The sequence below is a fragment of the Cucurbita moschata genome, unplaced genomic scaffold (assembly GCF_002738365.1).
Source record: "Cucurbita moschata cultivar Rifu unplaced genomic scaffold, Cmos_1.0 Cmo_Scf00011, whole genome shotgun sequence".
NCBI lineage: Eukaryota > Viridiplantae > Streptophyta > Magnoliopsida > Cucurbitales > Cucurbitaceae > Cucurbita > Cucurbita moschata.
The window spans coordinates 1,265,866-1,289,981 of NW_019268527.1; the positions used below are offsets into that span (position 1 = coordinate 1,265,866).

At 37.5% G+C, this 24,116-nt stretch overlaps 1 protein-coding gene across 3 annotated transcripts; it reads right to left on the reverse strand.

The window, feature by feature from the left end:
- Positions 1 to 246: 246 nt before the first annotated feature.
- On the reverse strand, positions 247 to 11,955 carry LOC111449735 (protein transport protein sec24). 3 transcript variants are annotated; one of them, XR_002711715.1, is made up of 15 exons: positions 11,538 to 11,955; positions 11,120 to 11,185; positions 7,397 to 7,450; positions 7,134 to 7,306; positions 6,808 to 6,994; positions 6,539 to 6,684; positions 6,306 to 6,460; positions 5,926 to 6,007; positions 5,718 to 5,833; positions 4,521 to 4,613; positions 3,638 to 3,761; positions 1,929 to 2,206; positions 1,158 to 1,372; positions 661 to 1,066; positions 247 to 381 (listed from the first exon to the last, which is right to left on the reverse strand). XR_002711715.1 is itself a non-coding variant. In XM_023089760.1 (14 exons), exons 1-14 carry the CDS (start codon positions 11,863 to 11,865, stop codon positions 855 to 857), a joined length of 2,229 nt encoding a protein of 742 aa, XP_022945528.1. In that variant the 5' UTR covers positions 11,866 to 11,955; the 3' UTR covers positions 428 to 854. The 3 variants fall into 3 exon arrangements, 1 of the variants encoding a protein (XP_022945528.1); XR_002711714.1 differs by having other exon boundaries at positions 247 to 400; XM_023089760.1 differs by lacking the exon at positions 247 to 381 and having other exon boundaries at positions 428 to 1,066.
- Positions 11,956 to 24,116: the final 12,161 nt, after the last annotated feature.

Consider the following 24,116-nt stretch of genomic DNA (forward strand, 5'->3'; position numbering starts at 1 on the left):
TTTTTTTTTTTTTTTTTTTTTTTATATATATATAAAAGGGTATGAAAGATCACAACCTACTTTCTTCATAGTATAGGAATTTTGCCAGTATTGGTTTAATGTTAGAACACCCCCAACCCAACCTTCAAGCAGAAAAATTCATTTCACAAACGTTTTCTCTTTATAGGCCGTACATATTAAGAAACGACATAAAGACCAATTATTGTAAATCTCTTAGTCAGATACCGAATCATAACATATAAAAGAAAATTTCAGCAAATAATCTGATTAAATTCTCTAGCAATCTTTAGCTCTCCCATGTTCAGACATAAATTGATTGGTTCATGTGAGTAAACGACCCATGAAGTTCAAAACTATATCCTCGAAAACGAACTCATAGACCTGTAATGGAAAAAGGACCCTGCATTTATAGATCTAAACAGCTCAATGTTTCCAAGCAAATCAATTATTCCATAAGAATAAAATTCCCCTATCAACTTATCTATAAAAAAGATAGAAGAACGAGTTACTTTTCCAGTCAACTGAATATTTCAACCATCCGAATACAAAACTGAAAAAATATCTAATGAGAACAGCTCTAACTAGTCTCATATCTATATTTTTTTGTTCAGACAAGAAAATTATGGCTATAATAAAGATACAGCAATAAGTAGTATGCACCTGAAAGTGATCTTTTGTAGTGTCCACCACAATGAGGATCTTCAATTCTATGCCATCAGGAAAACCAAATTTGCTGCAAACATTCATATAGATACCTCTATTGCGGATTCCAAGAGTGGCTGAAATACCTGGACATTTGAAACATGTATTGCTGCTTTTGGTTGCCATGGAAGATGAACTTCAACCAATGCAATCTATTTCAGATATTCCAAAACGCCCTGCTTGACATCTTCGAGAAACGAAACGAAACCCATGACGCTAGTCAGGCCGCTTCCATTGACATCCTGTTCCTCAATAAGATAGTTTTCAAAAGCTGTAGCATCATCCCGACCTCCACGAATAAATAAGAGTCTTGGGGTGATGCATCTCTCTTGTTTTAGTTCGTTAATTGTAGTTCTTAACGAACCTGAAAATCAGCACAACAAAGTTAAAAAAAAAGACTTCAACTGAACTTTGAAGTAACATCCATTTCATATGAAAGCAAAGAATTATCTTACAATCTTGAGGAGGAGGAAATGGAAGTGTAGGGTCTGCGGTGGAAGAATAGAACACAATTAGAGTTGTGAATGCGTCTAGGAAAAATATCGGACTGCCGCTCGTAATCAGTGCAGCACGACTCAACGAGTGTCGTGGATATGCTTGAATGTCGGGAGTAGAATATGATGCCAATACTGGATACACGGCACAATGTAGGGAACTTGGTTCAAGTGCACTGCGCCAGTAAAAGACACGTGAATTACACGGCAACGTCACATTTTGAGAAACCGAGGGAGAGAAGACTAATATATATATGAAAATGATATTCTTATAGCTTTTTTGCTAACCACAAAATTATCAAGTTGCATCAAATTTCTAAATCAGTGCATACACCACCAAAGAAATAGTATAACTGAATCAAGTGTAGGTTAAGAAAATACATACACCTAAGACACCAAATTAACATTATTGTGTATATCAAATTAAGTAGCATGATCAATAATAATTTAAAAAGGAGGCTAAGGAGATTTCATTTTATGGTAAAAAGTTCATTCAGCTCAGTCATTTTGCAAGAAAAAAAAAAGATAATGGAGGATCGGCTGAATTTCAAGTAGTCAATTTCACCAATAAGATCTTAAGAGTACTTCCCATATAGAATTGCACAAAAAAGACTATATATCTCAAAGAGGTCTACGTAAAATTCTTGGAAAACGTCAACAATTACTTTCTTATTTATCAAAGATAAATAAAATGCAAATGGCAATCTTCTAAATAAAATGTTCACAAATTACCTGAAAAGGCATTGCAGGTAAATCCGATAGTCGGGGTGGATACCTTCCTCGTGAAGACGAAGGAGAGGGTTCCTAAGTAATGCAAATACCAAGCGAGGTAGAGATTGAAGTTGCGGACACTGAGAGAACGCAACGTCGACCAGAGAAGTTCCTGAAGCTCCATTTTTGTAATGAACGAGTTTATAAGCATCATTGTATTGGGCAGTAAGAATTACAAGCCAATCATGAAGTAGAGCCCTGCCCTCTCGAACACCTTGCTCCAAAGAAGCTAATATAACCTTGAGAAATAGAAGTATGGTCAAGACAACATAAATGTCAGTGACACAATGCAAATGGCTAGTAGCAAATACGCATACGCGTAAGAGATAAGAGTGCTCTGTAATCTGTAAAAATTAGTCAACAGGGAAGTAATTAGGTGAGCATGAATGAGCACTAGAAATAGCCAACTCCGTATCCTTATCTCACTTTGCATTAATATTTTGCGAGCATTCTTAAAAATATTTTGATAGGTGCCTTGTTTTGTAGAATTTATAAATAGGAATACAATGTAATTACATGTGAATTCAATAATTCTCTCTTGTTATACTCTATTGCACTCAAAATTTAATTAGTAAATTGAAGCTTTTAGATTAGAAAACTTTATTTACTAAAATTGTGCCCATTCCATTATCCAAAAGAACCCTACTTAGTAGTTCGGGTGTCAAGGAGGCCTTGGAGAGAAGGTAGAGTGCTAATTTGATTCTCCTTTCCTACTAATAAGGAGGCGTGTGCTATTGCTACTACTTTTGCACCACTTTACTATTGCTGAGATTTTAGCTAACAATGTGTTAAACTCCTTGTCTTGCTCAATGTTAACTACTACATATTAATTTAATATTTAATTAAATTTTCCTTTTTAATTACAATAGTTCTAAGAAGCACAGACTCTCCTATACATGAGTGTTTTTCGAACCAACTTGCACAATCTCACAAGTCTCATGAGACAATCATCTGACTCTACAACATTTAGTTGCCAAATTAACTTGTAGCTTTTTATTATTTACGGGCTCTTATTGACTACTAGGCTAACCCATGATGATTCATAGACTCTTCAATTAGAGTAAATGTACACACTACACTCTTCTCTCTTTAAAAATCAAAAAACAAAAATCTCTCTTAAGTCTCCGTTCTCTCTTACAAGGATTTTATAAGATGTTTTGAAAACCGAGCAATCTAGCATCCCACTAATTTGAAGATACCCGAACAAAGAAGATATCAAGATTTATTCTTATTAAACTCACCCAAAATTTTGACCACACAACTTTGGATAGATGTTACTCAGACACCATGATCCTTTGCCAATGGGGCAGCCCTGGGGGCAACAAGGGTTCTCTAGGATTATTAGTACAGTTCCAAACAAGTGGTCTTCCACCAAGACAATAAATAAATTATATTCTTTTGCTGTAGTGATACGTTTATCCATTGAAGTCCTGACTAAAATATTCATATTGTTTGTCTGCTTACCATGACTGTAGAGAAATTCAGCATTCTCCCATGATAATCACTTTGTTAGATATATTTATAGCAGATTGTTTTGTTGGTACAGTTATGCTTGAAAGGATTTATCTTGTGAATGAGCAATGAGAGAACCACCTCAGGCTCATTACTGTCATAAAGCTCGTTAAAATTTTGAGCAGATTGTTGGTACAGATAAATTGGAAAGGACTTACCTTATGGACAAGCAATGAGAGAACCACCTCAGGCTCAACACTATCGTAAAGCTCGTTAAAATTTTGAGCAGTACCGAACTGTATAGTTCGTATCCTCAGTCTTCGTTTAAGGGAATGTTCAGTTCTGCATAAACAATCCATCATGCGTCAAGTTAGTCACAATAACTTGTCCTATAAGCAACTGACAAGAGAAGAGTATATTAATGGCAACATAAATTATGAAACACTGATTTCAGACAAAAAGAATCCAGAGGGAATGTTTTTTTCTCATAGGAAGTTTCTTACTTTCTCTTCATGAAAGGAACTAAGTTAGAGATTATGAGGACCTTCAATGAAATTGAAACTGGATTGACAATAAACATTTTCTATGATCATTTTAATCTTCCTACTTCATTAAGGAGGAAATTAATTGAAAATAAAGCCTAGAAAGTGACATGGATTTTAAGCATTCGTAAACCAAGACGAGTGGGTGTGTCGCAATGAGAGCAAGATAAGTATCAGAGCAATTCTTTCTGGACGCATTATACATGTCATCACAGTGATTAAAATCCCTCGTCACAAACGAGAGAAAACTAATGAAATGTGTGAACGCTTTTAGTATGAGAATGAAAGCTGTAATGCCGTGACCTAACTGTTAATGTTAAAAATGTTAAGAAGAACCAATCCAAGAAAATGTTAACTCGTAATTGAGGACTGGACGGACAGTCAAATTGATATTAATACATTGATAAATATATTATTGACATTCAACACTTGAATGAGGCATCAAAAACACAAGAGAATCAACCTATTGAACACAAACACATGTTAGACGATGTTTAGATTTTGGAGCAATTAAAATAAGAAAAACTTCAATGAAAGTTTTCTGTATCTTTGGATGTACCTACTAGATGAAACAGAACTAGAAAGCTCCTCAGGAGGCACAACAACTGTATATTGGAAAGCAATCTGCACAATAGGGAGCCCAGGAGCATGCCTGCAAAAGATCATCGTATAATGATTAGTAGTATAAAGCTGGTAAACAAACACCATATAAGTATTTAACGGGATGGATTCATAAATTTAAAATACTTTACAAGAACAGAATGTTGGCGAAATTCAATGTGGTCAGAGACCAAACCAACTTATTTGCAAGGAAATGAAAAGAACTTGAACAGAGTCCAAAAATTTTGATTGTATGGACATTTTTTCATAAAACTAGACTGTCCTTAAGGATGATACAAGTATTAAGTAAAGCTGTTTGGCGAAGGAAACAGCCAAAAATCAAAAGAAAATATAAAGTTGTACACGGCGGCTACAAAATGCAAGGTGAAAAAATATCCTCCAATAACAAATGAACCACTCCCCTTCCCCTCTTCCCATTTATTAACTATCAAGAACAGAGAGCAAAAGGAAAGAACATGGAAGTATATACAGATAAACTGAACCCAACTTCAAACTTCATGAGCAAGACCACCTCTTCACATAAGGATTTGTTCTCTTGAAAAATTCTCCAACCTTTTTGGAGTAAAGGCAACATCCTCTCTGAAGATTTCCTACCCTTGACCTCCTTAGTGAAGGAAAGAAAGGAATTGTAATTGGTTTGATTGATGTTCCAACATAATATTATGTGCATTGGTTATGCTTTCTTTCTGAAATTATGAGCTAAGTTTTATTTTGTTGAATTGAAGTCCTTTTCAATGGTTAGGTCATGAACTTTCCTTTGTTGGACTTGTTCTTTTGTAGGCCCTTATATTCATTTATTCGCTCAATGAAAGATCAGTTTCTTATTAAAAAAATAATAAAAATAAAGAAGTTCCAAAACACACTTACAAAACAATAATCAAACCAAGCAGGTTCAAGCTCACTGCTCTTTTTCTGCTCTTTTTCATTTAAGTTTGTCCATAACTATAAATGTGAATGCATCTACAACTAGCTAGATTATGGTGTCGGAAAGCAACCATCACTGACTGTGAGAGGTATTTCTTAGCATTTAATATCAAGAAGATTACAAAAACGCATCATACTATGTTATAAATTGTTTTGAAGCATGTCAACAAGGGAAAATAATTACACAAATAGTACAATAGTAGTTCTGTACCTTGAAAATCCAACATTATTTGCGAATTCAAAGTCATACGCATATGTTGCATAAGAATCACAACAGATTATGTGTTGAACATTCTCATATTGTGGATCCGGGAAAAAATGACCATACTGCAGAATAGTTAAGAAAATTAGTATGATATAAAATATTTGAAGGGTTAGCCTAAAAGTTATATGTAATTCAAACAACATTTCAAACTCACAGAACGGCCAGGCTTGAATTCAGTAGAAGTTCTTAATCGCAATACACAACCAAATGCATACGGCCGACTTAACATCCGATACCTGCAATAGAATTCTGTCATTCAACAATCTCCTAAGTGATAGCAATTTCAGAATGCAGATTTGTACGGGTTTCAAATATTAGTATCTGTATTAACATATATTTATTCTAGTAGATGATAAAAACAATCTCTCACACTATGTATTTTACTTGGAAAATCATTAGTTCATAAGTGCATTATTAATCCTATATGCAATTTAAACCGATTTATAACTAAAAGCATATAGGCTATAGAGTCCTGAATGTTTTATTTCTTTTTAATTGAAGTGAGAAGAATATTACAAACTGCTATATACTTACATATCCTGAGGAAGAGTTGAGTCATCTGTACTTGAATAGAAGCATAGTGAGCCACCACTTTCAATGCTAAGAAATTTTAAGGATGCCAAATCTGTGTATTCATTTGTAATAGCAAATATGTCGACACAAACTCCTGCTTGGACGGCAACTGCAGCCTGGAACATGTAAATTAATATTTACAATCTTGAAAAGCATTAAAATAGATCAGAGCAACGATTAATTATCCATATTACCAACTCCCTATAAAATGGGGTCTGCTCAGGAAGTAAAGCACGGTCTGCATCCTCTCCTTTACTAGCATATTGCTCCCCATATCGCCTCGTGTCAAGTTGACCAGCTCCATAATCAGAAGGGCCAGACAGGAAAGCAAAAATTCTAGCTGAAGTAAAGAAGACAACACCATACATTAGAATTTGTCCTTTGATTGAAAGAAAAATAGGCATTGCTCAATGCCACTTCTTTGAGAACAGAGAAATTATTAGGTGAGCCTTCCCCTGCTTACCTAATGCAAATATGCTCCCATATTCTGATCCGAGGTAATTAAGGAGTGCTTCCATAGCCACACCAAAACCTCTTCCACCCATCAATATACCATCTATTCCTTGACCTGCTGCTGTAGTTCTCTCCCATGACGTGGTTGGTCGAAGAGTTTCGAGAGCAGCCTCAATGCGATCCTTACAGGTTTCCACCTGCAATTAGATTATTAAATTACAGGCTCATCCAATCATGATGCATGGAAGGTGATGATAACCAGCTTCTGATTGATAATTGACAAAACAATCAATTATATAAAGTAAAAAGGTAGACAAAATGACATCTTTGACATACCGGTGCCAAAAACTGCAACAAAGGCATTACATCTTCAAGTTCAATTGGCAGGGTGCCCTCCATATCAGGGGGGATGAAGACATTCTTCACAATGGGTATGGGACCTTGAACATCGTATAGACCTAGTTTGTGGCTGAAGGTAGCAAGACCAAAAAGTGAACCAGGCCCAAGAGCTACAAGGAATATTAAAATAGCACAGAGATAAAAGGACTTAACAAGAATTACAGTACAAGAAAATAGGGTTTTAATCCAACACTTGATACCTTCTAAAGCTGCCAGTAATGCACTTTTGGTGAGCTCCAAAAACTCTTCTGAAGCTGCAGTTGAAAACCAAATAAAATAATATGGAAAGGGTGAAGAGAATTAACAGGGGGAAAAAGGAGAGAGAGAAAGAAGGATGAAGGTGAGATTAGTTGAGGTGTCTACAAGTTGGCTGAAGGTGAGATTAATTGAGGTGTCTACAAGTTGGCCCAATCACTCGACAATTAGGTATTTCCGAATGCATTTCCTTTTCAATCATTTATCCATCCTATTTAACCAGATTCATTATGTGAAAATAAAAACTTTTAATCTTCACTTCAAAGCAGAAAGTACTAGAAATGAAATAAACAGACTACAAAAATTAATAGGAAAAAAATTACGATAGAGCTATATTCTGTAACTAAGTATAGTTGTATCTCCTCCAAAAATATACTGAATGGTTAATAAGTAAGCAGATAGTTTTTCTAATAACAGTCCATGATCAACTAATGATTTTCTCTTGGAATGTATGTGTCTAGTGTAACGGTAAAATCACACGAGCAGGTGGCTTTGAGCATGGGGAGAGATTGACAAGCTCTATTGTCTGCATGGAGGAACATGTCAAAGATTTAGACAACTCTGAAAAAGTGATAGTTCAAATGGTCTCAGACTTTTTTGAAGATGTAAAAGTTGTCTTTGATATGGTTCGAGCCACAATAATGGATTTGACCTCCAGACTAAACCTCATCATGCGAGTAGTAGGAAACCGAACCCCCGACATAGAACACGGTCCAGTTTAACAAGATAAAGGTCCAGAGTCTAAGCTCTTATGTGGGGTTAGAGATGCTAGGGCTCTAGAGAACTTTATCTTTGACCTCGAACAATACTTTCAAGCCACAAATATCGTGATAGAAGAAGCAAAGGTCACGTTGACAACAATGCATCTAATTGACAAAGCAAAGTTGTGGTGGAGATCAAGGAATGTGGATATTCAAGACAATTGATGTACCATAGACACCTTGGAAAGATTAAAACAAGAACTTCGTTCCCAGTTTTTCACTACTAAGAATATTGAGATATTAAGAGACAGAAATTGAGGGAATTGAAACATACTATGAATATTTGAGACTACATCAAGTAGTTTTTCAAGTTTATGTTAGATATTCATGATATGCCCGAAAAAGACAAAGCCTCTTTTTTGTCAGAGGGCCGAAGCAGTGGACGAAATCCAAACTATATAAACAACGAATTCAAAACCTTTCACTGCCTACGCAGCAACAGAGCATTTCTTTGACGTTAGTAGCGATCAATCCCAAAATGTGAAACGAGATCAAACTTCCTCAAGTGAAGGCAATAGTAATAATCAATCCAGCTTGCCCAAAAGTGGGGGATGACAGACTTGGAATTGGAGGGAGAGACCATAAATCCTTCCAACAGAGATGGAAATTCGTGGTGGGGACCGCCCAACTAGAATTATTACAACCGAGGACCCCATCTTCCTTTGTCAGATTAGCCAATTACTATCAGCAATTCTTCGAAGGATTCTCAAAACATGTTGGGTCCTCGAAAAAGTTATTGAGGAAAGACAACAACTGGAGTTGGAGTCCAGAATGTCAACCTATAAGAACCTGAAGAAAGCCATGATGAAAGGTCTGATACTCAAAATTGCTGATGAAACGAGACCCTTCGATATTCCACTTCTTCCATCAGCCCAAGTGTTGTTATGCAACTAATTTTTTAACTAATATATATATATATACCTTTTAGGTCATTAGAACAAATGTTTTTAATAAACAATACATTTAAAAAAGCAATACAATTAATTAAAAACAAGAATTTCTAATAGAATAAATTTCAAAGAAAATTCCTAGAAAAATATCTTTAGCAATCTAAATCAAATAATAGGTGAAAATGAAAATGAAATTTGCTTTGATGGGAATAAATCTTTATTATTTAAATTTAGAAAAAAAAAAATTGATTTCTAATATAGCTCTTATTGTAGAGCACAACAAAAAAATATGTAGAAAAAAACAGCCCGCATAAACACAAGCTTTAGAGTTCCATGTTAAACAACTTTGCACCTCAAACACCGACTTCCTAAACTCATACCAAACAAACACCTTTGCACCTCAAACACCGACTTCCTAAACTCGTACCAAACAAACACCCCAAACATAGACTTCCGTAATCGATACTGAACAACTCAATACCCTAAATACATGTTATTTAACTCTACAGACTATCAACTCGGCACCCCAAACACTCCTTAAGATATGAAAATAAACTAAAGAAAAAGTATATCTAAAAACCACAGATATGGAAATGGACATGAGACACAGAAACAACACAACCTATATACGATGACACATCATTTTTAAAAACCTAAGAAACTAACACAACAAAAACACATTTATAAGAATACATTTTTTTAAATGTATCAATTTTATACGAGAAGAAAATTCAAGTCAACAAGTTTAAACATTTATGTGCTTCAAAAGATGAGCCATTTCATCCTCAAAAGTTTATTCTAACAAATGTTGGATCTATATTCACTTTGTACAATTAACAAATGATACGCATCTATCGTACTAAAAAGAATCTAATACGTGTCTAACTAGTGTTAGAGTGTCCAAATTTTGCACACATGTTAGGCACACATTACTCAAACTAAAGTGTTTATGCTTCTTAAAGAACTGTTATTCAATAAACACAACTATCTATCTTCAAATTAAAATCCATATTGATGTAAATTGGGCGAGGAGTATCATAATTAGAAGACTTAACTACTCTTGCCGAAAAGAACTTGGTTAAATGACATAAAAATTTATGGAAATAACTATTTACTTGAGTTTGTTCCATGATGTTTTCAGGATTTTAAAAGGTTGAGTAGTTTAGCTCCTTCCAATATGGCCCTTAGTTCCAAGACAAAGTCCGAACCGAAGTTGGTCATTTGTGAAATTTTACGGGACATGTGCGGAGATAGAGAACACTTTCGAACATGGGCTACATTTTAGCTTGAATTTTCAGGTATGATTCAATTAGTTTCTTCCCTTCATCGGGGCATAACTTAATGGATAAGACACCTATTACCTTCCACAGGGAAGAAAATCCAATCCCCTGTCCCATGTTTGTTGAACTCAATTTGCTTCTTCCTTATAAGAACTCTAACGTCTTCCTTTTGATGAAACACCTATTACCTTCGATAAAGATGATGGCCCCACCCATGTTTGTTTAACTCAATTGGCTTCTTCCTTACTTCCTCTTGTAGGGGCAACATTTTTTTATTGAAACCAACTAGAGCATCTTTGTGCAAGTCCCATTGGCTTTTTGCCGCTTTTAGTTTTACTTTTCACTTAGATAGTCTAGTTTCCTTTCCTCCCAGAATAGAAAAAGAAAATCCCACCTAGGACTTGAGGGACTATTAATTTGGTGCCTTCTAATTGGGCTTTTCTTTGTAGTGTTTTTTGCTATTAAACTGATAAAAAAAAACATTCAACTCCGGTAATAAAATCAACTAAACTATAGTTTAATTGCTTAAGTACTACTATCATAGAAATTGATAAAAACACGTATTATATCTTCAAATTGTAATGTTTACTGGTAATTTTCCAACTTCTATGATAATAGCACAATTAAGAAACTCGTTTAAAATGTTTGGCTTCTTTCCAGCACCCGCCTCCTATCAAATAAAGATGGATACAACTATTTGGATCAGAGGCATCTAAGTGGGTTAGTAGTAATCTTACATGACAGATCAATGGCTGCAACATATACTGGACGAGCTTGCATCGCTTCCCCTCCTGAGCCTTCATCTTTAAAAGGGGAAAAATAGATCAATGTCAAAGAAGGTAAACCCCAGAAAGAAAAGAGGCAAATACAACTATACACAAAACAAAAGAAAAAAAATGCATGTCATATCAATCAATAGGATCATTAGCAGTTTAGTACCAGAGGAAAATATGGTAAAAAAGAAGGCTAAAATTTCTGCTGAATTCCGTGTACATGAAACCAATTACAACAGCATATTCATCTATGACCCCATGAAAAGAACAAAGATGACAAGATTCATAGTTTCAATCCTCTTTCCAAAATCCGACAATTAGAAGGTGAAAAAGGAATTGAAAGGGCGAATTCAAATCGAAAATGAAGAACAAAAGGACTCACCGGGCAGCTCGAGATCTATGAAAGAGGACATCATCTCGGGGCAGGATTCAGGGTTGGAGAATCGAGCAATCGCCTTGGAAGACAGGCCATTGAGGGTGCCGCATAGGGCACACGTCCAGGCCCAATGCTCGAGGTCGCAATAGGAGTTGAAGTAGGCCCAGCAATGCTCGCAGCGGGGGAGAAGGTGAGCGTCGGATCCGTAGGCAGGAGGGCGGCCATTCTCGTCCTTGGAGGCGAAGGGAGTGACGGAAACTCCCCATGGAAGGCCGGAATTCTCCTGAGCATCAGCATCAATTGGGAAACGAGAGACTGTAGCTCTAACAGCCATAGCCTCCGAGTTTTTAGCTCTCTCCGCTGAAAACGAGAGCCCAGTAGGAGAAAACGCTGCCGGTCGTCGGAGATTGTATGTTAGAAGAAATAAAATAAAATTTAAAAAAAAAAACAATAATTAAAAAGAATAAAAAGCTGATGTGGCGTTCCACATAAGATGGACCAATTGTAACGCGCCTTGTCGATGCATAATTGATGACGTGGCATTCTAGATCGTCGTTCTTAAAAATATATTGTTTAAAAATAGATCATATAAATAATATTATTTTACGATAATAAAGATAAAATCATGTGAATATAATTTAATTTCTTCCACTAAAAATTAAAAGTTTGAATTTATATTTTTAATGAAAAATTATTAATATAATATAAATAAATGTCGAGACATGATTTATGTACATTGTGACCCTAAATACTCTGTGTAATTCAGACGTTCAAGATCTATACTGATATTATGGTCGGAAAAGAAGAAAAAAGACTGAAATATATTGTGAACACTGCAGCCATCAATGAATTAAAAGAAATATCACCGATCTATTGAAAAATATTAATATTCTTTCTTAGTTATATATATATATATATATTTATCTTTTATGAATAATGCACGCATGAATAAATACTAACAATAATAAATTTAATTAATAAATAATTATAAGCACAATTTTAAAGTTATTATTATAAATATGTGCATTCGGGTATTAACAAGTAAAACTAAAATGGTAAAGAAAACAATTATGACGTCAAAAATAGAATTTGTGAAATGGCACTCCACGTCATTTTTCTTTAAAACGTTTCGTTTTGGGAGTTTAAAAATAGATTTCTGTTTTGAACAAACAAAAATGTAAAAATAGATTTATCAATAAGTATTTTTAATTACTTTAATTTCTACCAAATTGCAAATTGATTTACAAAACTAATAATAAACAAGCCTTATAAATAGCTAATGACGTGTACTGTCACTATCAACCTAGAACCAAAACAATTTCCAGCGATAGGAAATAAGTTAGCTTAATCATGCCACAACAAGGCGGATGAAAAGATTGTACTATACATATTTAGATATACTGAAGTCTCATTGTGTTTTTTAATTTTAGAATATTATTTTTAAGGTTTTAAGTTATAATTAGTTATTATGGTATTGATAGACATGAGAGTCACAATCTTTCAATTGACGGTATGTTAGGTGTATTTTCAACGCTCTAAATAGTTATTCATGTTCATGTTGAAGATTCTTGAGAGGGAGTGTCACATTGGCTAATTTAGGGAATGATCATCGGTTTATAAAGTAAGGAATACATTTGTATTGTTATTAGATCTTTTGAGGAAGCCCAAGCTATGAGAGCTCATGTTTAAAGTGGACAATATCATACCATTGTGAAGAGTCGTTATTCCTAACATGGTTTCAGAGTCATGCCCTTAACTTAGCCATGTCAATGGAATCCTCAAATGTTGAACAAAGAAGTTGTGAGCCTCGAAGGTATAATCGAAAGTGACTCAACTGTCGAACAAATGTGTACTTTGTTCAAGGACTCTCTATTGATGGCACCCGCAAACCCAACTTGGCTGTGACATGCAAGACTTGGTGAGCTTTCAGACACTCAAAATGATGGAAAAGAAGAAGATGGCTATGGAGCTACCCAAAATCATACACCCGAACCAGCTATGTGAAAGTTTTCTAGTCTCCAAACAAGCAAGACTATCGTTCTCTATTCAAACCAGTTTATGTGTTGAGTGACCATTGGAACTAGTTCATGCAGATTTGTGTGGTCTGGTCACCCCATCATTGATTGAGGGTAACAAATATTTTCTCTTACTTGTTGACGATTATAGTCGTTGGATGTGGGTGTACATGCTCGGAGAAAAAGGAGAGGCATTATGTGCGTTAAAGAAGTTCAAAAGACTCGTTGAAAATGAGTCTAATCACAAGCTAAAAACCTTGCACATCGACTGAGGTAGCGAGTTCGTATCCCATAACTTTTCAAAGTTTTTCGAAGAGAAAGGTATCAAGCATCAACTCATTGCATCGTACACTCCACAACAAAACATTATGCTCGAACGAAGAAACCGCAGCATAGTGAACACTGCAAGAAGCTTACTCAAGAACATGCAACTCTTGACGATTTTCTAGGGTGAGGCAATACGACATGAGGGTTATCTTCTAAACTATTTACCGATAAAGTCGTTGGACACTCGCATCCCTACGAAGCATGGTTCGACGAGACACCTCACTTCGAGTACCTCAGAGTCTTCAGTTGTACAACACATGTTAAGACTACAAAGCTATATATCAAAAAGCTTGATGACAGAAGCCAAAAGACAGTGTTCTTTGGCATAGAGGATGAGACCAAGACACAAAGGTTGTATAATCCACAACATGAGAAAATTCATGTAAGTAGAGATGTCGTATTCGAAGAAGAGAAGAAGTGGAATGAGTGTAATGTTGGCGATAACAAACAAACTGTTACAAAGTTCATTGCCATGTAAGAAGAGGGAGACGTAACAGACCAAGAAAGTGCACCAACAACGACATCAAAATATCTACACATATCATCACCGATGACACAGAAATGCATGATGAATTTTCTAGAACAAGAGAGCTCAAGCGAGAACACAGGAGGATCCACAATAGAGGGTGGACCAAAGAAGTTTCATTCTCTTGCTGAAATTTATGCAGATACACTTGAGAAGAATTAGATCCCGACAAGTTAGTGTTGCTCGCGGTCGACGAGCTAACAACTTGCCAAGGAGGTGACAATTTACTGTGAGGCAGCAACTAAGACCATGTGGCAGGAGGCCATGCAAAAAGAGTCTGAAGCAAATAAGAAGAAAAAGACGTGGCATTGACTAACTTACGCCCAGACACAAGCCCATTGGTTTGAAGTGGGTGTTTAAGTTGAAGAAAAATAGTAAAGAAAAGGTTATCAAACTTAAAGCAAGACTCGGGGCGAAGGGATACGTGTAGTGACAAGGAGATGATTTTAAGGATATTTTTGTGCATGTGGCTAGACTGGACACTATAAAGTTGATTCTTGCCCTCGCAGCTCAATACGGGTGGGAGATCCATCACTCAGACGTCAAATTAGCTTTCTAAATGGTGATCTCCAAGATTAAGTGTATGTTGCTCAATCTGAAGGGTTCGTCATCAATTGAAAAGTACAAAGTGTACAAGTTGTCAAAGGCCCTCTACGATTTACGGCAAGTGCTGAGGGCATGGAACAGACGTCTGGACAAAAACTTAAAGACTCTAAACTTCATGAAGTGCTCGCAAGAACAAGTAGTGTATACAAGAAATAATGGAGTCGAACCACTCATAGTTAATATGTACGTTAATGACCTGATCGTCACTGGTACAAGTGTGGAAGACGTCAAAGAATTCAAGCAGCAAATGATGAAAGAATTTGAGATGAATGATCTTGGGTTACTCACATGCTATCTGGGTATTGAAGTGGACCAAAGGAAAGATTGCATTATGCTAAAGCAATCACCCTATGCTAAGAAACGGTTGCAGTAATTTGACCAAGTATCCCATGGAAGCAAAGTTACTCTAACGCCCCTAATTTTCTAAACCTAATTAGTGATGTCACCGGTAACCATTCGAGTTTCTGAAAAAATAAAATAAAAAATTAAATGGTCTCACGAAATCTCCATGGAAATCATGGGATTTTCGGCCAGACATTTATTGCCTAATAGAAACATTTCTATTTCTCTAGTTTCTTGTTATAAAACCCTATAATACCTTAAATGGTAAATGTCCTATTTTATATCCAACCTTTTACCTCCCTTAAAAAGATTTTACTCCCAAAGTTACCTTTAGTGTCTGAGTGTGTCTGGGAGAACGGACAAATCAAGAGCGTCTGAAGGGAAATAGAGGGATTGGTTCACTTGGTATTTTGAAGGCCTCTCGGAACGTTGGGTTGCTCTTTTCGGAGGAAGAGTTTGAACGGAAGTAAGGTATTGACGTCGAGGACTCTGTGAGACCGACGAGAACAGAGGAGACTGCGTCGTCGTCGTCGACGCGGATCGATTAGGGTTTTCGTTGTTTATCAGGTAAGGAAGACAAGTTGTTGGATTCGGGTCGGGTATCCTCGTATACCCGCGACCTAATAGCCTGTTGTTTCAACGCCTGCTCCAGCCCACATCTCAGGCGAGAATGCAGGCCGCGTGCACATTCGCCCCAACATCGCAGCTCCAGTTTCGGCCTCTCGGCTCGGCTTGGCGGGTACGTCGGCTCGACTCCGTCAATTCTCGCGGCTCGCCCTGGCAGCTTAGTTGGTCGGCTTGGCGGCTCGGCTTATCGGCTCGGTATCACTATAATATATTGAATTCAAGGTTTTTGGCCCTCCCGAAGTCGTGTCTACCCTTATTTTTACCAATATGGTTCCTAACCGTCAAAGACAGATTGTGTTGGGAATTTATTTTAATAAATAATATGAGATTTAGCTCGAGTATGTTATGAAAGGTTCCTAAATTTTTATATGGTTATTACAGGACATAATTGACCATTGGAATTAGTTTGTTGTGAGTGACTTTGGCCAAGGTCACCAAGGTAAGTGACCTTACTGTTGGAGTTAGCTTACTATGTGTTGTATGATGGTGCATGCCTGTGGCCTCTGCATGCACCATATTTTATGTGATATGACTATATGATGTATGGATTATGTGACTTTTTATGCTATGAAAAGTTATTATGTTGACTGGTTAGGCTATGAAAAGTTATGAATGAGATTGACTATTTATGCTATGAAAAGATATTTGATCCGCTAGTATTATATGTCCTGAAAATGCTGATCGATGCCATGGATACACGTAGTATTATCGAGTCATGTCATGAAATGCTTATGGAACTAGAATGTATTTTCATGTTATGTAATATGTCATGTAAGGTAAGTTATGTGACATTTTATGTAATGTAAGAAACATATATATGAAGTTAGCCATGCTTATGTAATGCCATGTTAGATATGTTAAGGGACTCATGTATATATGTATGTCACTTGCTTCGGGATACTTCCCCTTTATGTTACGAAAGAATGAAATACTATATTTATTGTCGTCAAGATATCATGCGGGCCCTTTTCTGTTCTGTGGTGTCCGGCAACGTATAATACGTTGTGCCCGACCAAGCCAGGCCCAGGGGATATGTATACGAGCCCACTTAGTGGGTCCATGTGCACGTACATGGGCCGTGTGTGAAGGAGTACCACGCATCCAACCCTACCCAGAATAGAAAAGCGCCCAAGGCCATGTAAAGTTTACGAAATGTTAGGTCCCGTTCATATGTTTTATGTGTTTGCATTTCTAACCCCAATAGTGGGATGATTTACTGAGTATTTCATAAAATACTCAAGCCATGTGCTACTTACATTTTTCAGGTAAAGGCAAGGCGCCAATGTACGGTTGACGGTGGAGCTAAGGACACCATGAAAGTGGACAAGGGATATTTTTAGTAGTTTACGTTTATTTGACTATTTTAAGTTAAAACATTGAACATTGTTTTATTTATATTTGTTTTGAATTCGAGAAGGTTTTATTTCAAGAGAAAGGTTTGTTTGGATTTTTGGACCTTTATGAAAGATCTTGTTGGGTTTTCCAGGGTGATTTATGATGAGCTTACGCGTAATGAGTTATGCATACATGGGTGACGTCACTAATTAGGTTTAAAAAATTAGGGGCGTTACATCACCTATGCATACATAACTCCTTATGCGGAAGCTCATCATAAATAATCTTGAAAAACACAACAAAGTCTTTCGTAAATATCCAAAAATTCAAACAAACATATCTCGGAAAATAAAACCTTCAATAACTAAATTCAGAAAACTCTAACTAAAAACAATGTTCAATGCTTTAGCTTAAAAACAATCAAATAAACTTAAACTGCTATAATATCTCCTCTTCAACTTCCATGGTGTCCTCAGCTCCACCGTCAACCGTACATTAGCGTCTTGCCTTTACTGAAAAATTTAGGTAGTACGTGGCTTGAGTATTTTATGAAATACTCAGTAAGTCACCCCACTATTGGTGTTAGAAATGCAAACACATGCAACATATGAGCGGGACCTATCTTTTCGGAAACTTTACATGGTCTTGGGTGTTTTTCTATTCTGGGTAGGATTGGATGTGTGGTACTCCTTTACACACGGCCCATGTATGCGCACATGGACCCACCAGGCAGGCTCGTAAACGTAACCCCTAGGCCTGACTTGGTCGGGCACAACGTATTACAAGTCGCCGAACACCATAGAATAGAAAAAACCCGCATGATATCATGGCGAACATAAATATTGTATTTCATTCTTTCCTAACATAAAAGGAAAGATTCCCGATGCAAGTGATATACATATATGCATGAGGTCCCTTAACATAACTAACATCACATATATGTTTCTTACATTACATGGCATATCACATAACCTACATTACATGGAAAATTACATAACATGAAAATACATTTCAATTCCATAAGCATTTCATGACATGACTCGATAATACTATGTGTAGTATATACATGACATCAATCAACATTTTCATGACATACATTACTAACATATCATTCATAACTTCACGTAACATGACCAGACAACAGTCAACATAATCCATACGACACATAGTGATAGCACATAAAATATGGTGCATGCAGGGGCCATAGGGCATGCCCCATCATACATCACACAATAAGCTAACTCCAACAGTAAGGTCACTTACCTCGATGGCCTTGGCCGAAGTCACTCACAAAGAGCTAATTCCACCGGTTAATTACGTTGTAACGACCCGGGAAAGAAAGAAAGAAAATATATATATATATATATATTATAATAATAATACATAAATAAATAAAGGAAAACGAGAAAAAAAAAACAAACTCAATCGCCGGAAAACCCGCGAGTTTTCCGACGACTGCCGAGTTTCGCAGAACCCACGCGAAACGACAGCCACAGCATGCCCAGCCCTCAGCCCACGACACCCAGCATCTTGAGAACACCTGCAAAGGGAGAAAAGATAGAAAATTGCGAGAGAGAGAGAGAGAGAGAGAGAGAGAGAGAGATTTCGGACAAACGTCGGCGAGTGTCCAGTTTCTCCGACGAGCCCTCAAACCACCCTCAAACCGACACTAAACGACCTGTTACCACCATGAGAAGGATCCCTAGCGAAAGCACAATAACTCAAGGTACGTTTTGTGTTATTTCGTAAGCGCCGTCGTCGGTAACCGAGGTCGGAAAATTGGATTTTCTTTATCGTTCCTAGATCTGTGGTTTTTAGGAGCTTTTAGGCCGCAAAACTCCCAGAAAAGGAAGAAGGACGACGAATAAAGAGGAAAAGGGAAGAAAGAGGACCGAAATCGGCAACGGAAACGCCGCGGGAAGGAGAGAGAAAGCTCGCCGAAAAATCGGCCAAAGTCGGGTAAGGAAGACGAGATCCACGGATCCGGGTCAACCCGAACCCAAAACACGAGAGAGCCAGCCCATTCCTTCCCTTGGCCTCTGCCTTCGGCCCAGCCCAACTATAGCGGCCCAAACCTCAAACCAGCCCAGAAGCTACGGTTCAGTTGAACCAACCCAGACTAGACCCACGGTCCAATTGAGTCGGCCTGCAAACCAAACACTTGCGGCCCAGCCCAGTAAGTCGAGGCCCAACGATTAGTCTTGGCCCAGTAGCCTTCCACAGCCCGCGACTCGAACCACGACTCGAACCGGACTGCGACCTGCGATTCGACCCGACACTACCGCTCGACGTGGCTCTTTCTGCTGCTGCCACGTGTCACACAGTGGCGCAGGCAATCCCTCGGCTCGGCTCGGCGCAAACGGCTCGAGCCCCCTCCGGTGACTCCAGCGGCTGTTCGGCTCGGCTCACCTGTTTTCAGCCCGATTTCCACTGTTTCGACCCTCCCGGATCTGTTTTCGGCCCCGATTAAGGTATTCGAGGCTGTTTTAGAGCCGTATTTTACATTTATTAAATTATAGGTAAATTAATTGTGAAATACTAATGGAAATAGTGAACGGTGTGATAGAAAACAAACCCCGGCGACGTAGGAAGCAGCTCTCACGAAACGGGAACTTACATTTAGCTATTTATGGAGTACTTCGGTCAAGGTCAACCAAGTAAGTGGCCTTACTATAGGATAGGCTAAATAAATTGTATGAGTTATGATGATGTGTGGATTATGATGCTCGATGATATGTGCAGTATATACATATTTTGTTGAGTGATGCTTGATATGTTTGACGCACGTTGTGGCATTATGATGAGCATGATGATTGCATGATTTTTACCTTAATATGATGATGTTTTCCATATTGAGCATGCTAGATGATGATGAGTGCCATTTTGCATCATGTCATTAGATCGACGTAGGACACAACCCTAAGAGCATGAAAATGATATTAATATAAATATCCACGAGTATGCGTTACCTAGAGTAACAAAGAGATGAGACTAGAGGGTTGTGTCAGAAGAGACATTATGATGGATTTAGAGGGACCTCATGCATATTGTATGTTCATAAGCATAGGGCTACTTCCCCTGGAGATGATGAGTGCGGACGCGTACCGTATGATGAGCGCGAATGCACACAGGTGCAAATGCACACAGATGAGGGTGTTCATGAGGCGCATGACACTATGGGGTTCCGCTGACCTCTGGACGTCGCTACAGATTAGCTTGACCAGAGGGTCCAGGGGGTGTGCGAGCGCCCTGGGGATTCACACTCGCACGTGTGAGTCGTGTGTAGGGAAGTACTACACATCCAATTTGTCCGAGACTGGAGGCGACCCCTAAGATGATTAGAGATAGGTCCCTAAATCATGATTGCATGTGTTTGCATTTGCATGGCCCCTATAGTGGGGCCACTTACTGAGTATTCTTTGAAATACTCAGGCCGTGTGCCACTTCATTTTTCAGGTAAAGGCAAGGCGCACTTGTACGGAGGACGACGGCATCGCGAGCAGAGACTGTGACACGTGCATAGGGTAGACACATATTTAAATTTCTAGTCTTAAGTTAGAATAGGTTGTTTTGCATTTCATTGTTTCAAATTATTTTGTATTTGTTTTTGTTTTCTCTAAATTTCAGTATTTCATATTTAAACACGTAAGACCATGGCTGTGTTTTCCAGAGAAGAAGTTGTTTAAAACGTTTTTTTTTAAGTTTACGTTATCAATTATGTTCATGTAAGAGTTATATTTCCACGTTATAGATGAGCATGAGACGTTAGTAGCGACTCTGAGTATGTGGAAATTTAAGGTTGTTGCATACGTCCTATAAGAACCACATAAAAATTTAGGAACCTTTCATAACATACCCTAGCTAAATCTCATGCTATTTATCAAAATAAACCCCAACACAATATGTCTTTGACAGGTAGGAACTATAATGACCTTAGATTGTAAAATAAGGGCGGAAACAGCTTCAGAATGGCCAAAAACCTAGGAATCGATATATAATAGAGTTACCTAACCGATAAGCCGAGTCGCTGAGCCGACCAACTAAGCCGCCAAGTCGAGCCACGGTAATTGACGGATCCGAGCCTACGAAAACACCAAGCCGAGCCGAGAGGAGCCGCGGCTAACGCCTGATTTGGGTGGTGTGAGCCCGCAAGTACACAGACGCCGAAACCCGACCCCATCCAATCCCTCTTCTTCCTTACCCGAAAGACACAAAAACCCTAGACGCGATTTTTCCTTTTCGATTACAACAAGACTTCGACACTTATGCTCATCCCTGTTGTCGTTTCCCCTGCCACTCCTCATTGTGCAACGCCCACGACGTTACTCCACTTCTACCCAAAAATCCTCAGTGAAAACTCGAAGCCTTGCGTACGTCTCACGATTTCCCTCTTCAAAACCCGTATGTTTTCTCTCATAGATGCAACAATCTAATTTTAAGGGAAGGGAATGACTGATTAGGTATTATAGGGTTTTAGAATAAGGAAACTTAAGAGAAATAGAAATGTTTCTATTAGGCAATAAATGTCTCGCCGGAAATCCCGCGATTTCCAGGGAGATTTCGTGAGACCATTTAATTAATTATTTTATTTTATTTTAATTTATTTTTTCATAAACTCGAATCGTTACAATTACAACTCGAAAAAGATGCTGAAGGAACCTTGATGAATTCCACTAAGTATAGGCGCATCGTCAAAAGTCTAGGGTACTTGACTCATACTCGTCTGGACCTTTCATATTTATTGGAATGGTGAGTAGGTACATAGAAAAACTCTCTATGATGCATCATCAAGCGGTTAAGCACATTCTCTGCTATGTGAAGGAAACCACAAGCTATGGACTAAAGTATAAAGAGGGCGAGGTCTTAAAGAACTAATCGACTTTACAAATAGTGATTTAGCTGGAGACATGATGATAGAAAAAGCACCGAAGGAATGACATTTTATCTCAACGAAAATTTGATCTTTTGACAATATCAGAAGCAGCGAACTGTAGCACTATTTTTCTGTGAGGTCAAGTTCATGGCAACAACTGCGTCATCGTGCCAAGCATTTTGGTTGAGAAACTTGTTAAGTGAAGTGACCAGAAGTAAGCTAAAGTTGATAACTCTCTGCGTCAACAACAAATCTGCGATTGCATTGATGAAGAATCTTGTATTTCACATACGTAGTAAACATATTGACACTCACTTCCATTTCATTCGTGAGTGTGTCGAGAAGAGACAGATCATTCTGAAGTTCATATGCACCAGGGAGCAATGTGCAGACATTTTCACCAAGGCCCTAACAATGGGTTAAGTTTGCAAAGATGCAAGAATTGTTGGGAGTGAAGAATCACAACAAAGTCAAGCTTACCGGGAGACTGTGAGCCAATAAGCTTGACTTAGTAAAAGATGTTACTAACTTAGGGAGTAACTTTAGGAGAATAGCTAGTAGCTGCCAAATTGTGGACCAAGTTGAGTGACTTAATTAGGAAGATTGCGATGGTGTTGTTATAATACATGCAGAAGCAATTTGGATCTTATGCGCTTTAAGTACATCAATTATAGTAAATTAACTAGCATGTTCATAAGTATTAAAACTCAAGAAGTTTGAGTACTAACCTTTTCCAGTTCAAATTCGTTTTTCCTCACGAACTGGTTTCGAACCACCATTATTGTCTTCCCTACTATTCTCCAGCCTTAGAACGAGATTGTGGAATGCGGTGAGTGACTAAAATTGGAAGAGATTTAATATATGTGAAGAGAGAATTTTTTAAGAACTTTCTCAAACTTTTTTTTTAAGAAGAAAGTTTACATATACCTTGATGACTATTTATAAAGTCATATTTGCATGTTGATGCAAATGTGAGATTACCAAATTTTGACACTTAAAATTTCACTCAAATTTGTAGGGTTTATTTGGCAATTATGGGAAACCAAATTTTGACACTCAAAATTCCACTGACTCAAACTATTTTTCCATTAGATGAAGTCAACATTTTTACTTTATCTATTTTAATTCAACAATTAATTTCGAATTAAAGTAATATTAAATGATTAATTAAACTATTTAATTAATATTTAACATTAATTCAAATGTCAATCCCAACACATATTGATTAAAATATTTAAATATCTCAAATTCTCTCTTTTTGTTTAATTTGTAAATAAAACAAAAATGCGGTTAAATATATCGTATATATTTAGTGCATATTCCCTAATTTGAATTCGAACACTTCGAACTCACTCGTCACACTGTTCTATGGTTTAGTTCGATATGAGCTAGAAAGGGGACCAATGGACCTATAGATCATGGGCTCCAACGATCCGAAATTAACCGGCTAAACTCATTAACCTTATTAACCAACATTTGTTAACTACGATGATACTCCATTATAGCATAGTAGTTGCACTCCTCTTCCTATAGATATATTTTTGTCCATTTGATATAACCATGATTAGTAAATCGATCCTTCACAGGTTGTTTGTAACTAGAGCTGGGTCAATTTATCGTTTTACCCCTGAAGTTACTTCTTGTTCCTTATGTCCCACTGATCTTCTAATGAACAATTGGTTTGTGGTCCAACCAGCAGACTGAATCCTCTCAGGCCAATGAAAGGGTGGGGCCCCTTGTTCAAGACCTGGAGTCGGTATTTAAGGGAACTACCTCTCTACTATCCTTAAAAGTGGGTAGGAGTGAATTCCATCTTCTACCCCCAGTCATTCACCCAGTCTTACCCTGAAATGGGAGGCCTATTGAGTCGGCGAACTCGAGTCACTCTCACCCATGCGAATCTAAGGATAATTCCGAATAAACAGGAGTTCATG

What these genes read in the sequence shown, in the direction of transcription:
- LOC111449735 (XM_023089760.1), bottom strand. Translation starts at nt 11,865, where the DNA reads ATGGCTGTTAGAGCTACAGTCTCTCGTTTCCCAATTGATGCTGATGCT. An exon ending in ATTACTGGCAGCTTTAGAAG is followed by an intron (nt 7,307 to 7,396) that starts GTATCAAGTGTT and finishes TATTCCTTGTAG; the next exon opens with CTCTTGGGCCTGGTTCACTT. An exon ending in AATTCAAGCCTGGCCGTTCT is followed by an intron (nt 5,834 to 5,925) that starts GTGAGTTTGAAA and finishes ACTATTCTGCAG; the next exon opens with TATGGTCATTTTTTCCCGGA.